The sequence below is a fragment of the Bubalus bubalis genome, chromosome 20 (assembly GCF_019923935.1).
Source record: "Bubalus bubalis isolate 160015118507 breed Murrah chromosome 20, NDDB_SH_1, whole genome shotgun sequence".
Taxonomy (NCBI): domain Eukaryota; kingdom Metazoa; phylum Chordata; class Mammalia; order Artiodactyla; family Bovidae; genus Bubalus; species Bubalus bubalis.
The window spans coordinates 62,177,055-62,194,296 of record NC_059176.1 but is presented as its reverse complement, the minus strand read 5'-3'; the positions used below and the strand labels follow the sequence as shown (position 1 = coordinate 62,194,296).

Genomic DNA, 17,242 nt, shown 5'->3' with positions numbered 1-17,242 from the left:
GGAATGTGGAGCTGATCCACCACTAAGTAGGAGGGCTCCAGAGGTGTGTGCACATATGTCCAGTTAAAACGCATGCTGTGTAGAGAGCCCAGAAACACATCCATGTGAGTACGCCCAGTTGTTTGTGACCAAAGGTGCAAGAGCAACTCAGTGGAGATGGAATAGCCTTTCAATAGATAGGACTGGAAAAATCGGACACTGATCAAAAAAAATGGATCCCTCAGCCTGCACTGTATACAAAAATTAATTCCACATGCATCATGGACTCATATGTAATAAGTAAAATAATAAAACTTTTGGGGGCTTAGTGGTGAAAATCTTGGGACCGAGTGTTAGGCAAAGAGTTCTTAGACTTGATACCAAGTGCATGATCCACAAAAGTAAAAAATGAGAAAGTGGACCTCATCCAAATGAAAATCTTTTGCTCTGCAAAAGATCCTGCTGAGAGGATGAAAAGACATGCTGTAGACAGCTGCGAATCACGCATCTGACAAAGGCAAAATGTATGAAGAACTCTCAGAACTCAATTTTCAAAGACAGTCCAATTAGAAAAAGGGGAAAGACATGAAGAAACATTTCCCTGAAGAGGATATACAGGTGGCAAATAAGCACATGAAAAACTGCTCAACGTCATTAGCCATCAGAGAAATGCAAATTAAGGTCACAGTGAGGTGTCACATCTCTATCAGAAGCTAAGATAGAAATACAGGTAATACCAAAAGCTGACGAGGATGAATAGGAACTAGGTCACACAGACATTGTCGGTGGGAAGGTCAAACGGTATGGCCACTGGGAAACAGTTTGACAGGTTCTTTTAAAACTGAAAGTAGACTTCCAAGGACTTTCTCTGCTCCATATTTACCCCAGACAAATAAAAACTTACTCTTACACAGAAACTTGTACACAGATGTTCACTGCAGCTTTATTTGTAATAGCCCATAGCTAGAAATCACCCCAATGTCTTTCAATGAGTAAATGGTTAAATCAGCTGGTTCATCCAGATCATAGAATACTGCTGAGCAGTGAAAATGCAAAAGTGGAAGCAACCCAGGTGTCCATCGGCTGATGATGAATAAACAAAACTGGTATTAGCCATACAATGGCACATCATCTGTCAATAAAAATAAATGAAGTGCTGTGGCCACACGACAGCATGGATGAGCCTTGAAAACGTTAGGCTCCGTGAGTGAGGTCAGTTACAAAAGTGTATCATTCCATTTACGTGAGATGTCCGCATCGGCCGCCTGTAAAGACTGAGCTTGAGTGTGTGTGTGTGTGTGTGTAGTGGGGGAGTAGGGATGAGGATCAGGAGGTCGAGTTTGTTTTCAGGGTAATGAAAACGTTCTAAAATTGATTGTGGTGATAAGTGCATAACTGTGACTACGCTAAAAGCCATTGAACTGCATGCTTTAAATGAGCAAATTGTATAGCATGTGAATTACATCTCAATAAAGCGGCTACAATGGCTTTAAAAATGAAGGAATTATTGGTATACACAACTTGGATGAACCTCAAGGGAATTATGCTGAATGAAAAAAAAAGTCAATCTCAAAATGATACATATTGTATGATTCTACCTATATAATATTTGTAAATTATAATTTACATCTATAAAATTAATTATAGAGATGCAGAACAGAATAGTGGTTACCAGGAGTTAGAGATAGGGGAAACGGTGAGTGTGGTTCTGAAAGCATAATTCAAGGAAACCTTGTGATTTTGGTTCTGTTATTTATCTTGATGCTGGTGGTTACACGAAGCTAAGTATGGGGCGAAACTGCATAGAGCTGTGCACATGTGTGCACACACACACACACATGCACACAGAGCTATACCAAGGTCAGTATCTTAGCTTTGATACTGAAAATGTTAACATTGGGGGTCTGGCTCTAGGGGACCATTCTATACATTTCTTTGCAAATTCTTGTGTATCTATAATTATTTCAAAATTTTAAAAGAGGTATGATTTGGTCCAGAGTTTCTCAAATGCTAATGTGCATGTATATCTTATTAAAATATAGAATCTGATCGGTCAGGTCTCGGGTGATGCTGGAGATTCTGAGTTCCTAACAAGCTCCCCAGTGGTACTAAGGCTACTGGTCCTCGCCACACTTGACTAGCATGGCTTTGAACAACTAGGATCAGAATACTTCAAAGGGGGAGAGAGCAGCTGGAGTAGAGGTGACTGGGGAAGCCTCCAGGAGGAAGTGGGGGTGAGCAAGGACTTTCCTGGGGGAGAGGCAGAGGAGTTGCAGGGAGTGAGCCTGGGCGAGGAAGCCATACGGAGGTGGCTGGGGAGGCCTTTACACGGGGAAGGATCGAGAGCTGGATGAGGCTTATGGGCAGAAGGGCTTGTTCCTTGAACTGGGAACACTTATCTATGCTGTGTATGATTATGTCCTTTAACTGCAGTTTATTATGATCGCTAATAGAAGGAAACTAAGTAGAATTTTGCTTTGAGGAGGACAGCAAGCCCCCTCTGGGACTAGCTTAGGAAAGGTTTTCTGCTGGCCTGGGGAGAGAGACTCCCTCCCCCTCTCACTATGATTGCCGCTCCTTTTTATGGCATCCACACCATCCAGCGGCCCCATCAAAGCTCAGGCCATGGCTTGACGACAGCTAGGAGTGGTTGGAGACCTCAGTGTTTGGGTTCAGGCTTCTGCTGTTGCGTCTCACCTCAGCCCCACTACTTAGCAGTGTGGTGATCTTGAGCAAGTTACTCAGCTTCAGTGCCTTGGCTTTCTCATCTGTAAAATGGGCACTAATCATACTAATCTAATAGAGTGGTTTGCAGATTGAATAAGTCAATCAAGTGGAGCATCTGCAATACTGCCTGGAGTACAGGAAGCAGTGCTAAGTGCTCACCTTCGTGGTGGTTCAGGTATGTACCTCCTGGGACCGATTAAACAATGCTGAGTATGGCGTGTATTAGTTCCAGAATCTAGTAGGCGCTCAGCAAATGCTAAATCCTTTTTCACCCTCTCTCCCAGTAGCATGGGATGGCTCCAGCTAGATCCTTGGTCTGCCCTATTCTCTCTGATCATTTGATGCCACCATTTCTCAGCCCCAATCCCCTACTTGGGCACTGAGCTTATCAGTCAGGGGTCCTGCCCTTTCTTTTCCATGTTGAGATTTCACCTGTACTTCAGGCCCTATTTCTCTCTCCAGAAATTGAGAGGCATGTATAGGTATGTATGTATGTGTGTGTATATATATGTGTGTGTGTGTGTGTGTGTGTGTACATATATATATATATATGGGGGAATTTATTATAAAGTATTGGCTCACGTGATTATGAAGACTGAGAATTCCCCAGATCTGTCTGCCATCTGCAAGCTGCAGACCCAGGAAAGCCAGTGCAGCAAATTTCAGTCCAATGTTGAAGGCCTGAGAATCAGGAGCACCCGTTTGAGGGCAGGAGAAGATTGATGTATCAGTCCATGCCTTCAGATGGAGGGAATTCAACCTTTCTGGGCTTTTTATTCTATTCAGGCCATTAATAGATTAGAGGATGCCCACCCACACTGGGGAGGGCACTGCTTTCCTGAGCCCACTGATTTAAACGCTAAGTTCCTCCAGAAATACCCTCATAGACACATCCAGAAAGAATGTTTAACCAGGGGTCTGGGCACTCCGTGGCCCAGTCAGGTTGACACAGGAAATTAACCATCACATGGCCCCTAGGATGGTGCCAGGAGGAGGGGCCAGGCCCCTGGGGCCTCTCCATCTCTCCTGCAGCTCGGCCCGTGTTCAGAGCTCAGTGGTCCCTGCCTGGCCCTGTAGGGAAGGTCAGCGGCTGGCAGATGGGTCTATGACTGGGGAAGGACTCACTGCAGGGTCGGGGTGGGGGGGGGTGGGTGAGCTGCAAGTGGAAGTAACATGCTTTAGCTCAGCTTTACCAGGTGAGGCTTTCTTTGAGTTCTAGCAATCTGATTCCTGGGATGCACTTCTCAAATCATGATTCCAAGATGGGGAGGAGCTATGATTAACTACCAACCTCTGGAACCCTGCCCCTATCCCCACCCCTGCAGAAGCCAGTTCTGGAGAAGACTGTGCCTCTGAAGTTGGGGGACCTCTGGGTATAGAGCACTCACAACTTCACTCACAAAGGCTAAAACTTTCTCAGGGAAGAGAAAAGTTTGCAGGAAATCTAGTGGTGTTTTCTGACTTTGACTGAATCCTATAGAACAAATAAGACTGAAGTGGCCAAGCAAAAAAAAAAACAAAAAAAAACAAAACAGGAAAATATTGAGTTTAAGGAAAAATCACTGGGAAACCAAGTACCTTCTGGGATGACTGTAGGAATACTGAAAATGCAGTGACATTTTTAGTCCCTGCCAAGTCACATGCTGCTTTAGAATCACATTCAGATCAGTGTATTTAGATCATCTCTTATCTGTTTTCAATTAGGCAAAACAACTCAGCAAATGAAGGTCTGAAGCTTTTGTTTTGCATGGTCAAGCCTTACGCTTTACACTTGGCCAGCCCTTGGGTGGAACTTGTGAAAAGTGGCTGGAGAAATCTCCTGGAATCAGGAGAGGCCCTTTGGAGGGAGGCAGGCTTTCTGTCTCCCACTGGCACTGTGGGGTGCCAGTCCGAAGGCCTTGGTCTTGAGGCAGTTTGTCAGAGCTCTTGTTCCCTCACCATCTGTCTACGTGCCAATGACTTGGCGAGATTTACATGTGAAGCAAATCCAATTAAATGAAAAGACCGCCCCTGGCAGCTCAGAGCTTTTTTAATAAAGGAAGGCCACGCTCTGGAAGCCAGTGGGCATTCCCAAATCACCGCTGATGATCAGGTACCATCAAACAACCTAGAGTTTGCCAGCAAATCTCAGGCTGACAGGACAGAGGCAGGGGTCGTTGATGTGAGTCTAAGACCTTCCCTGGTGCTTCAGCATTCAGATTTCACTTGTGACAAGTATCACATTTATCAGGTTATAATGTCCTTAGGAGTTCAAGGGTAATTTGAACCAATCTCGAATACCCAAAATAACACAAATGAGAACAAGGAAGATAAAAGGTTTTCGAAAGAACTTTCTTTTTCTCAGAAGGTTAACAGGGGTTTGATTATAGTCTGAAAATATTAAGATAGGTAACATTCAATTTCCCACACACACAGGAACCCTTGTCTCTTGTTTCCTCCATCCACACAATTCAGAAAACTTCAAATATGCCAAGTGTGACTGACTAAAAATAAAGAGCTGTGTGAAGAAAACAAGCCCTCCAGGGACCAGCTGTGACAATGACTGGGGGTGTCTGGGGTGGATTTCGAATGTGCTGGTAAAAGGTAGGAGTGGGTGGCTACCATTCCTTCTGGGGTTCAAAGTCTAACTGGTGGCTCTCAGAGGTGCCGAGAGTTCCCTGAGTGGCTGGAAAGTCTCCAGTTTGCGGGGGAGCTATGTGCCCCTCTTGGGGTGGTCACTGCCCCCTTCTTTCTGGGTTCCCTGCTCCCCTTCCTTTTGCCTATTAACAGCTGCACCCTAGGAAATGCCACAGGGGCCCCAGCCTCCGCTTCCCCACCCCCGTGGGCTGAAGGACAAAGGTCTAAGCCACATGTGGGCACCACTGTGTATGCCACTCAAGGGTTATTTGAAGTGAATGACACGACAGAAGCAGAAACGCCTCTCGGTCCCCTGGTTGTTGTTTTTAACAGGGCATAGCAGGAAGTTAGCTCCATCCGGAATTACTGGCACCGCCAGTTGCCACTCTTCCCCCGAGCCCCCCACGAGGGAACTATTTACGACCAGGATCAGGCAAGTGCGCATTCCACGGTCAGGCTAAAGGCAGCAGCAAGTGGAAAGCAGGAAAGTCGCCTTACCGGTCACCACCACGCAGCTGGACCGGGAATCCATGGAACCGGAGTGAGGAGCGCGCTTGTACGCCTGCGCGGGTCAGAGGCCGGCCCCCGCTGGTGTTGGCCTCTGGCCTGGATGGATGGGGACCGACCACCCTGCCGCATTTGGGGGGGGTCCTGAAAGGCTGAAGACGCTGGGGGTGGGAGGAGGGTGTGAACAATGCCTCTTGAAAGCAGACATAGCCGGCTCTGGGCACGGGGCCTGCAGCAACAGAAAGGCAGAGGGTCAGAGCGGCACCACGGTCTTTCCAGCCACCTGGTTCTGGGTCACTTTGTTGGTTGCTATGTTCAGACGCGACTCTGGTGACCAGCTGTCCCAGTTTGCCTGGGACTGGGATTGGGCGGGAGCTAAAAGTTGCTGCCACCCGTTAGCCCCAGCAAGTCATGATGGCGGGGACACTTAAAAGGTGTTTGTTTAGACCGTGGCTTGATAAAATATGGTAACTCTTGAAACAGATTCTGCAGAATCTGCAAGGAAAAAAAATAAAAAGGAAAAAGAAACAAGCCAAAACCACAGATGAAGCTTATGGTTAAAAGGATGGTTGAAAGCACCTGCCATCTATAAGCTGTGGGTCCTCAGGCCAGTTAATCTCTCCCCACCCTTTTCTCCTTTCTGCGAAAAGGGGACGGTCACAGCACTGTTTCCTGGGTAGAGAGCGCCGGGCACTGTCGCCAACCCTCCCGCAGCCCTGTGGGCAGAGGCTCACATAGCCGGAAAGTCTGCGCTGGCTTCCCTGGCTGGGGTCTCACCAACCAACCCCCATTCCAACTTCGATCAGCGCCCAACAGGGCGCCGGACTAGCTACATGCCCCGCGAAATGCATGGGCTTGCCTCCTGGCTCTAGGGACATTCCCCCCTCCTAAATTGTCCAAGTAACCAAAAGAGCTAACACCTGGGGCTAGTACCTCTATTGAAGAAGCCATGTCATGAAACATGAAACTTCTTGACCTTTCAGAATAAACTACTTAAAAAAAAAAAGACAACTTTTTAAAAATTAAAAATAATTTTTTTTTTAACTAAAGTGTTCCAACAAGAGGTACAAAACCCATAATTCTAGGACTTCCCTGGAGGCCCAGGGGTTAAGACTGCCCTTCCAATGTAGGGGGTACAGGTTCAATCCTGGTTGGGGAATAAGATTTTACATGCCTGTAGTACAGCCAAAAAAAAAAAAAAAAAGAACATACAAACCATAATTCTTTTTCCACATCTGAGTGAGGCCATCATAGGCTCCATCCAGGGGAAGCCAGTAAAACACCATGTCCCCCAGCATCACACTGCTTCCCGAAGTTCAGAATACTCCCTAATAGAGGGTGTGACTTTGAGTTTTCATCTTAATTGGCCCCATGATTAAAAAAAAAAAGTACACCTCCACCCCTACTTAATTGGGATCACTCCAACAAACTAGACTCCACCTGATGCCTTCCTGGGTCACTGAACCCATGATGGGACATTCCTTATAATTGGCCCCTGGTGTGGGCTGCAGGCTTGTTTACAGCAGACAACAGGTGGGAAGTGGCATTTGCCCCCAGTGGCCCTTCCCTGCCTGCTCTGGGAAGCTGGGGCGACCTTGTTTTGCAGGAAATACAGAGGGCTTTGCATGTCACCTTATTCTGAGATTAACACAGACAATACAAAAATCCAGGTTTAAAGTAATAACCAATTTCTCATATTCTAATTGTTGATGTTTTCTCTACCTCCCCGCCTCCCACCCCCAGCTCTGATAAACAGATCCCCTGGTTCATGTCACTCAACTAGTCCTTCTGTCAGAAGGGTTTGTCCATCACTTATAAATGAAGAGATTAAATCACTGGAAATGCCCACATTTGTAAAGTTCATTACTGCTAAGGTCAAATTCTGATATCAACACAACTAATGAGGTCTGGGTATCTAACTTGTGTTTACTAATGTCAACTCATCATGCCTCAAAATAGATTCCTCAGCTGTTAAGACTGCCCATTTTTAACAATGCTACTTTCCTCTACTTTTCTGACAATGAGGCTGCAATTTTTATTTTCCAGGATTTGACATGAGCCATTCCTATTTTAACTGCAACTGAAATGTGTCCTGGAATTTTCACTTTCCCATAATTCACTTATTTTCTTATATCCTAAAATTTTCTCTAATTTTATAATCAATAAACAAGAAAATGAGAGACATACATTTTTACTTAGCCACAGTGACATGTCTGATTGTATTCATCCTCCTTCGGGAGAAAAACACACACACATTCTCACTCTCAAAAATGAGAACAATTCAGAGAAGTATGGATTTAAGGTCTGACATCTGCACTTTTTTAACTGTAAAACAAATGGTTCCCAACAGTCACCAATGTCAAACACAATCTTTAGACCGATGAAATATAGTAAGCCTGAGAATGAACAAGGCAACTAAAGAGAGCTGTCTTGTTTAACAAAAAGCACAGTGATCTTCCTTACAAGTTAGATTCCCGAGAGGAAAATCCTTGTAATCATATTTGACTCTGGGATTAAGAGAACGAGGTGTGACCCTCTCTCAGTGAACTGGAAAGCAAGCAGCAATTTGCAGGTGTTCTCACCAGGGAGGACACACGGGGTTGCCAAGATGACACTATCTCAAGACCTGAAATATTTCTCATTTTGAACCAAACATACAATGCTGTGAGGTTTGTTTTAATTTTCTTATTGGCAAGTTGTGACTTCCTGCTTAAGCAAGAAGGATTTAAAAGGTTTGTTTATTGTCTCTGACACAGACAACTCTTGCAACACGTTTTGTACACTTGACATAAATGTTGCTGCTGCTGCTGCTAAGTCGCTTCAGTTGAGATGTAATCAAACTGGTCAAATTCCTCTTAGGAGGTAGAGAAAATAAATCAGCGAGAAGCACTGGTGGTTAAGATAATAATAATGTGTATATGTACCACAGCTTTCTTATCCATTCATCTGCTGATGGACATCTAGGTTGCTTCCATGTCTTGGCTATTATAAACAGTGCTGCGATGAACATTGGGGTACACGTGTCTCTTTCAATTCTGGTTTCCTCGATGTGTATGCCCAGAAGTGGTATTGCTGGGTCATAAGGCAGTTCTATTTCCAGTTTTTTAAGGAATCTTCACACTGTTCTCCATAGTGGCTGTACTAGTTTGCATTCCCACCAACAGTGTAAGAGGGTTCCCTTTTCTCCACATCCTCTCCAGCATTTATTGCTTGTAGACTTTTGGATCGCAGCCATTCTGACTGGCGTGAAATGGTACCTCATTGTGGTTTTGATTTGCATTTCTCAGATAATGAGTGATGTTGAGCATCTTTTCATGTGTTTGTTAGCCATCTGTATGTCTTCTTTGGAGAAATGTCTATTTAGTTCTTTGACCCATTTTTCGCTCAGCCATTAAAAAGAATACATTTGAATCAGTTCTAATGAGGTGGATGAAACTGGAGCCTATTATACAGAGTGAAGTAAGCCAGAAAGAAAAACACCAATACAGTATACTAACGCATATATATGGAATTTAGAAAGATGGTAATGACAACCCTGTATGCGAGACAGCAAAAGAGACACAGATGTATAGAACAGTCTTTTGGACTCTGTGGGGGGGGGGGGGATGATTTGGGAGAGTGGCATTAAAACATGTATAATATCATATAAGAAACGAATCGCCAGTCCAAGTTTGATGCAGGATACAGGAAGCTTGGGGCTGGTGCACTGGGATGACCCAGAGGGATGGTATGGGGAGGGAGGTGGGAGGGGAGTTCAGGATGGGGAACATGTGTACACCCGTGGCAGATGCATGTTGATGTATGGCAAAACCAATACAATATTGTAAAGTAAAAAAAATAATAATAAAAAATTTAAAAAATAAACTTTTGTTTGAAGAAAAAAATAATAATGATAATTTAATAATAAATAATAATAACTCTCCTCTGTCAAACATCACTGCTTCCAGATCAGCTACTTACTCTACCATAAGACATAGAACTGATAGCCAAACTGCCTCTTGTCAAAGCAATTTGAAAAATGTCACTCTTTTAAGGTAGCCTTTGGGGACTCAACCTTCCCTATCACTTTGCTTTTGCATCTTAATAATCCAGCAGGGGTGGACACACAGTTTCTGTAGAGCTAGATGGTAAATATTTTAAGCTTGTGGACTACATGGCATTTGCAGCAGCCGCAGATAATATGCAAATGGTGGGCGTGGCAGCGTGCCAATAATTATCTATGACGCTGAAATTTTAATGTCCGGGTGTCACAAACTGTTACTCTCCTTTCACTTTTTTTCAGCGATTTACAGGTGTAAAAATTATTCTAGCCCACAAGCTGCACAAAAACAGGCAGTGGGCTGGGTAGGGGCTGGATGTTGCAGTTTGCCAAACGCTGCCCTAGAATAGTTTTTCTCCTCTACAGAACATGACATGAACATGACATAGCTGGGGGTAAAGTGACCTTGTGGTATACATGAACACATTTTCAGTTAAGTGAGCAGGTTTTAATTAAAATCAAAACAAGGATTAAGTAATTCAGAATGTTTCATCAAAAACCCATTGCTTTCTCTTTTTTTGTTAGGTTCACCAGGTGTTAAATTAGAGGAGCATTCTGAATGAATATGGTAGACAGTTTTGTTTTCAAAAATGGTACCATTTATGATTTTTAACTGCTGTGGAATTAGCTCTCTGAAGCAGTTATCAACTGATATTTTTTCTCACTCATGTGTGTAACTGCTGGTTGTGCCGGGCAAGATTAGGCTCCACCACCCAGATAAGAAAGAATCCTGAAGCTGTGCTTCATTTTGGGGGAGAGTTCAGATGCCATGTACTTATGTTTTTAACCTTCCTACTACAGCCTCACTCTCAAATGCTTATGACATTTACTTATTTAAATATAAAAAATCTAAGACTTTTATAACATTCTGAAACAACCATTGAAAACTGTTTTGAAACAACTAGGAAACTGGTATGTTAGAAACCATATAACAATGCTGGGATTATCTTAGCGTTCCATGGGAAACTGGTTTGAAAGATAATAGTTTTTGTAACTTCACCTATGAAATTTGAATTAATAGCTTAAAAACTAGTGCTTTAAAATTTCTGACAGTCTGCTGTGACTGTAAATCTATTTTACTGTAAATCTCTTTCTTTTCTTCAATTACATTTACTAATTGGTTATTGCTCATATATGAGAAAATTGTTAGCTTGGGTAAATGCCAGTCTCAAATCCAGCCAGTTTTATGAGATCCAATAGTTTCTAAAATCAATTATCACAGAATTCCTAGGTAGACAATCAGATAGTCTATAAATAAGTTGTTGATTTCTAAACCATCCTCAAACAGTTTTTTTACATTTTATAGGAGAAAGGTCTGTGGATAATTTTCCTCAGTCTTGTATTTTTCCTTTGATTTTCGCTAAGTCTTGATTTTTTTTTTTTCTTTTATTTTTAAGGACTACATTCTCTTGACTGAAAAGTAACAACTGCGGCTACAGGAGTTGGTTTCTTTTTAAAATCCAATACCTTGCTAGCCCTATTGTTTAAATACTGGATTTTTCTTTCAAATTTCACAAATACTTTGGGAATGGCTAGAACAGTTGTGTGCTTAACACTGAGGAAATTCCTGTGTAGATGACTGAGGCCATTTGAAGGACGAAGCAGCGTGCTTAACAACCTCCTGGAATGAAGTGAAGACCATACTGAAAGCATCTGCAGGCCCCTATTTTCCAGTTTACATATATAAACAATATTTTTCATTTTTCTTCATTAGAGTCAAGGGCAATTTTGGTGTCAAAAGTGAGTGCCATGTGGCTAAGTAGGTTTGAGGATGGTTTAGAAATCAACAACTTATTTACAGACTATCTGATTGTCTACCTAGGAATTCTGTGATAATTGATTTTAAAAACTACTGGATCTCATAAAACTGGCTGGATATGAGACTGGCATTTAGCCAAGCTAACAATTTTCTTATATACGAGCAATACCGATTAGTAAATGTAATTGAAGAAAAGAGCCATTAAAAATAGCCAACAAATATCAGAAATATATAGGAATAAACCTATCAAGAAATATATGAGATCCATTTATAAGAACTGTAGAAATTTGGTACCAAAAAAAAAAAAAGGTAAGAGTTAAGTAAAAGTCCTGACTAAGCCAAGGTGTGCTATGTTCTTTGGTGAAAAGACTCAAAAATTTGAAGCTGTTAATATTCTGCAAGTCAGTGTTCAAAACTAGGCACAATCTCCATCAAACCTCAATCCTTAATTAGTTGGTTCTAATATTTGATGAGGGAAAGTTTGTCCTCTCACATATTTAAATACATGATAAAGCTGTGGTAATTCAAACAGTGTGCTATTGTGGAAATAGTAAAAAGAGTAATAAAGCAAGAGTCATAATGTATATAGGGATTTAATAAATGGTTAAGGAAGTAATTAAAATTAGTGGAGGAAAGAACGGACCATTTGATGGTGTTGGAACAACTGGCTATAGTGAGATGTATTCCTTATGCTACATACATAAATAAATTCTAGTTGGATTTAAAATTCAAATCTAAAGACCCCAAATAGTACAAACACTGAAAGCAAATGTAGAAGGGTTTATTTCTAATTTGGGGGTGGTCTCAGCCTACCCAAGCAAGACAGAACACTCAGAAACTATAAAGGAGAAAAAGTATTTGACTAAGCTCTAACTTTGGGACAGAAGTTGAATAAGCAGCTGAGAAGCAGGGAACTTTTCAGTTTACAGCCCTTTCTTTTTAAAAAAGTAACAGGAATTCAGTAAGTAACCATGTAAGTAATTTTAAAAACAACACAAAAACTTAAAAAAAGGTATCAAGGTATCAAAACATGTTTGAACATGTTTTGTTCAAACAAACAAACACTGTATGTTTTGCAGCAGGGGTTAATAAATCTTTAGCCCTATGGGCCAACAGCTGAAGTAGCATCCTTGATTTATCAGGGGCTCCTCCAGGCACAGGGGCTGCAAAAGAGATTTCTTCCCACCTCAGGGACTTTGTACTTGCTGTAGCCTTGGCCATTTTCCCTTCCCACATTGCTCATTTTCCTCATGGTTTTTCCCTCCTCCCATCCCCTTTCTCTATTTTTTTCCCCTTAGCTCTTATTTAATGTACTATTCTGTTCTCTTTATCTCCTGCCCACTCTTGCCCATAAAGTAGCCTCCGTGAGGGCAAGGTTTTGTCCATCTTGTTCACGGCTGAATCCCTAGAATCTAGAATAGTATAGGCCCTAAGTTGCTTCAGTTGTGTCTGACTCTTTGTGACTCTGTGGACTGTAACCGCCAGACTTCTCTGTCCATGGGGATTCTCCAGACAAGAATACTGGAGTGGGTTGCCATGCCCTCTTCCAGGCGATCTTCCCAACCCAGAGATCAAACCCAGGTCTTCCACATTGCAGGCAGATTCTTTACCATCTGAGCCACCAGGGAAGCCCAAGAATACTGGAGTGGGTAGCCTATCCCTTCTCCAGGGTATCTTCCCAACCCAGGGATCAACCCCGTGTCTCTTGCATCTCCCGTGATGGCAAGTGGGTTCTTTATCACTGGTGCCACCAGGAAGCCTCATAAGGCCCATAGTAGGAACCTAACAAATGTGCATTGAATGAAAACAAGGAGTGTTAGGAGGAGATAAGTGTCTGAAATGCTACCACTCAAGAAGCTCTGTGTTTTCATCATTGTGGAAAGTGAAATCTCACAGTTGCAAGAGATGAGTCAGGGTGGCTCTAAGGGGAGCCTCCAGCTCTGGACACATCAGATACTGCAGTGATATGCAACGGAAGTGAAACTGGGGCCATTTTTCATCTTCTGCTTGGGGATCCCTTGGTCTTCTCAGGTGCATTGCTACAAAGGTAGGGTTATACCGTGGGGAGTAGCTAAGAGGCTCCCCTGAGCCAGTGTTTGCTGGGGTGCAGGGAGAAAGCAGGGAAATGAACTCTAGACCCATCCTGGGGGCAGAGGGCCAGAAAAGCTGAGGATGGAGCTGGAGGGAGCCAGGCCAAGGGCAAACTCCAGAGCTGCCAGCCAAAGAGGAGGGGGTGCCAGCTGACTGGCCACAGGCCTTTGGGTTCCAAGGCCATTGGTGTTTTAAAATCACCCTGACAAAAAACACTCTGCAACAGGCCAAAAAGAAACAGTACAGAAGCAATTGCTTCTCATTGAATTTTGCTCTCTTAAGTGAGTACAAGCTTGAATATTTAATAAATAAAATTATTCGTTATCAGAAAAAGTACTTTACAGTTGTTAGGAAAGAAATAGAAAAATGGGCAGAAAAAATTACCTGATGCCCTGGCTTTGAGTGTCATTCTTTGTCTTTGAGCGTCCTTTCAACTGTATACATTTTCAAGAAGGTATAAAACCAGGGATTCTTGCCCACAGAAATAGAAATAGTAGAAGAAAGTGGGAAGGGGCCCAGAGAGTGGGGTGCCGGACCCAGGGGCCCTGGTGAGAAGGTGAGGCTGCGAACAGCTTCTCTTCCAACAGGAATAGTTAGTGTGTGATGGTGAAAGTCGCTCAATCCTGTCCCAGTCTTTGCGACCCCGTGGACTGGGGCCCGCCAGACTCCTCTGTTCTTGGAATTCTCCAGATAAGGATACTGGAGTGGGTAACCTGGGGATCGAACCCAGGTCTCCCGGAATGCAGGATTCTTCACCATCTGAGCCACCAGGGAAGCCCCAGAGGGATACTAACTATTCACTACTCCTCGGAGGTGCTTATGAGTGGTGCAAACTCGCTGTGCAAACTGTGTAGGGAGCCGGGGCCCCTAGAGACAGGTTGTAGGTCGATAGCCCCGGGGCAGGGGGCGGGGGCCATGGGGACCCGGGCAATTCAGGGCGCGGGCGGGGCCGCCGCGGGTCCCGGTGCGGGGCACCCCCGGGGACCCGGCCGGGGCGGGGCGCAGGGCGCGCGCGGGAGCATGGACGCGGAGGCCGCCCGCGGAGCCGCAGGTAAGGGGCGCGGGGCAGCCCGGCCGCCGGCCCGCCCGCCTCCTTCGCCGGCCTCCGCGTGGGCCCCACCCCGCGTATCGGGTTTCAATGGCTGGGCTGGTCCGAGCGCTCCGGGCCCCCGCGCTGCAGAGCGAGACCGTACACCGAGCGCCGCGCGCGGCCAGGGAAACTCCCCGGAGTCGGCGCCAGGGCGCCGCGAGCCGCGCACCTGTGGCCGCCGCGGAGCGAGACAGCCGGAGGTCCGGGAGGTCGGGGGCTCGGCGCGCGGGGCTCTAGCGCCCACCGACCGGAGGCGCACCCACCAAGGAGTCTCGGTCACCGTCCTCCCAACCGTTTCTAGGATCCCCGGCTGCTGGGGACCCGCGAGTCTGACGAGCTCTCTGCCTTCCCTTAACCTCGGAGGCCTAAGAAGATCACGGTTGGGGCGGGGGCGGGGAGGGCCTCCATAAAGCGTCTAGGGTGGCGGCTGGCGCCCCTGTGGCCCCTGCTCGGGGACTGTCAGTTTCGGCCCCGGCCCAGCCGGCCAGCCGGGGGGCCTGGGGTGGCGGGCGCGCCCGGGAGCCCGCCCTCTCTCCGGAGAACCCGGCGAAACCGTGTGACTTCTCAATTTGAGAGCACTTAGGACAAATACCCAGGAAAAGGCAATGGCAACCCACTCCAGTACTCTTGCCTGGAAAATCCCGTGGACAGAGGAGCCTGGTAGGCTGCAGTCCATGGGGTCGCGAAGAGTCGGACACGACTGAGAGACTTCACTTTCACTTTTCACTTCCATGCATTGGAGACGGAAATGGCAACCCACTCCAGTGTTCTTGCCTGGAGAATCCCAGGGACGGGGGAGCCTGGCGGGCTGCCGTCTATGGGGTCGCACAGAGTCGGACGTGACTGAAGCGACTTAGCAGCAGCAGCAGCAGCAGGACAAATACCCCAAAGCGTTTCCTGCGACCCTCAAAGACAGGAGAGTGTGGATGGCCGCAGGCATAGACAGGGGCGGTGGATGCTCTTCTGCACGCTTCCCCGTCTCCTCGGGGGCCCGCGGCAGGAAGGGCCCTGTGGCCAGTGCTCAAGGCCTCCTCGAGTCCAGTCCCGCCCTCTCACCAGCCCTGCGCCCACGTGCAGTCAGAACGCAGACTGGTCACTTTCTCCCACTACACATCTCTGTACGAGAAAACTCAGTCTTATAGAGCCTCCTTGCCTTTTATTAGAAGCCAGCAGCGGTGAATTACTTGTTTTTATAACTTGCATTCCAAAGCTGTGACTGAGTTGTTTTTCTCCCGATTTCAAGTGAGGGAGTTAAGTACGGACGGTGGCCACCGCCACTTGTATGAACCAGTGACATTCCCTGTGAAAAGTTTGTCTTGGTCTAGAGATTGAGAAGGGTTTTGTCTCTAGGTTTAGAAGGAGGAGAAGTGATTTTTTTTCTGTAGTGCTTCCTGGAAGGTTGGTTGATAGTGAGTGCTGTTGCCTGTCTATTTGAGAACTGGGGCAAGAAGAGAACGTGTCTTGTTCCTTTGATATCACCTTTTTCACCTGCAAAATGGAGGAGACTTTGCCCAGTTGGGGACTTACTGTACAGAAATACCTCATGTATTTTAAACGCTTAGCAGGTCTGCACACAAAGCTCAGTTTGACTTTCTCCCCTCCCCTCCCTCTCAGAGTGGTGCCGTGAGTCAGAGAGTTCCTCCCAGCTAGTGCCTTAGACCTGCTTATTCTACCCAGCTTTACTCTGTTTTAATGGGAAAAGTAACGGTCATTTCATCTTCTGGAAAAGTGCAGTTGGCCTAAACGGCTTCAGGATTTTCCTGTATTTATGTCAGTGTTTGCTGTGGCTTTCATGGTTGCTGATGGCCCAGATGACACACAGCAGTTGCACATTTTTCATTCCCACATGTGCTAGATTCTAATGGATGGGAGTTCTACATAGCTGAATCCATGCCCAAGCTCTGATAGCCTGTTTCCAAAAAGGGCTTCAGCCAACCATGCCTACGTGGGACTGAATCCTTTTTCTTTTAGCAAGGAGGCATGAGACTGAGAATTGTTGCTTTCAGATAAGGCTGTGTGCCGGTCCCCACTTAGTTCTAGCATGAAAAGCTAGGGAAAGGGCATGTGACGATCCCATGAGAGTTGCTTCTGTATCTAGATGAGGTTCCTCAGTAAAGGTGTGTCTGGGGTGGGGGTTACCCTCAATAATTCAAGACATATCTGAGGACCACACATGCAGTCTCTCTCTCTCTCTGAACGTTTGTGTGTTTTTCATTTCCCTGATACTGAAGGCCTTCTTGGGTTCCAACAGACCATCTGTTGCTGTCATTTTAGCTTGGAGTATAAGAAAGCAGACAGTCAGACACAACCCAGTCCTGTTACTCCTCTCCTCTTTTACCTTGAACTTCCCTCATCTGCAAAACAAGATCTTCAACTGCCTCATGAGGATTAGATAGATGAGACCTTGCATTCATCAGAGTGGACTGCTGGGTCT

The 17,242-nt window shown here is 45.4% G+C and overlaps 2 protein-coding genes across 9 annotated transcripts in view; one reads left to right on the top strand and one right to left on the bottom strand.

The window, feature by feature from the left end:
* PGPEP1L (pyroglutamyl-peptidase I like) overlaps window positions 1-6,282 on the bottom strand; it is an 81,273-nt gene extending 74,991 nt beyond the window's left edge. The window contains exon 1 of one of the 4 annotated variants that reach the window (XM_045163825.1): window positions 5,821-6,282. Coding sequence is in view for 3 of the 4 variants with exons in the window: in XM_045163824.1 (XP_045019759.1) it covers window positions 5,821-5,854 (34 nt within the window). In the remaining variant the exon portion in view is untranslated. The remainder of the gene's footprint in view (window positions 1-5,820) is intronic. The other 3 variants (XM_045163824.1, XM_006075348.4, XM_045163826.1) reach the window with 3 other exon arrangements.
* Window positions 6,283-14,443: 8,161 nt separating this feature from the next.
* LOC102411148 (protein FAM169B) overlaps window positions 14,444-17,242 on the top strand; it is an 88,222-nt gene continuing 85,423 nt past the window's right edge. For 2 of the 5 annotated variants that reach the window (XM_045163711.1, XM_045163710.1), the window contains exon 1: window positions 14,444-14,769. In XM_045163711.1, the coding sequence (XP_045019646.1) occupies window positions 14,538-14,769 (232 nt within the window). In that variant the 5' untranslated portion in view covers window positions 14,444-14,537. The remainder of the gene's footprint in view (window positions 14,770-17,242) is intronic. The other 3 variants (XM_045163712.1, XM_025271557.3, XR_006640325.1) reach the window with 2 other exon arrangements.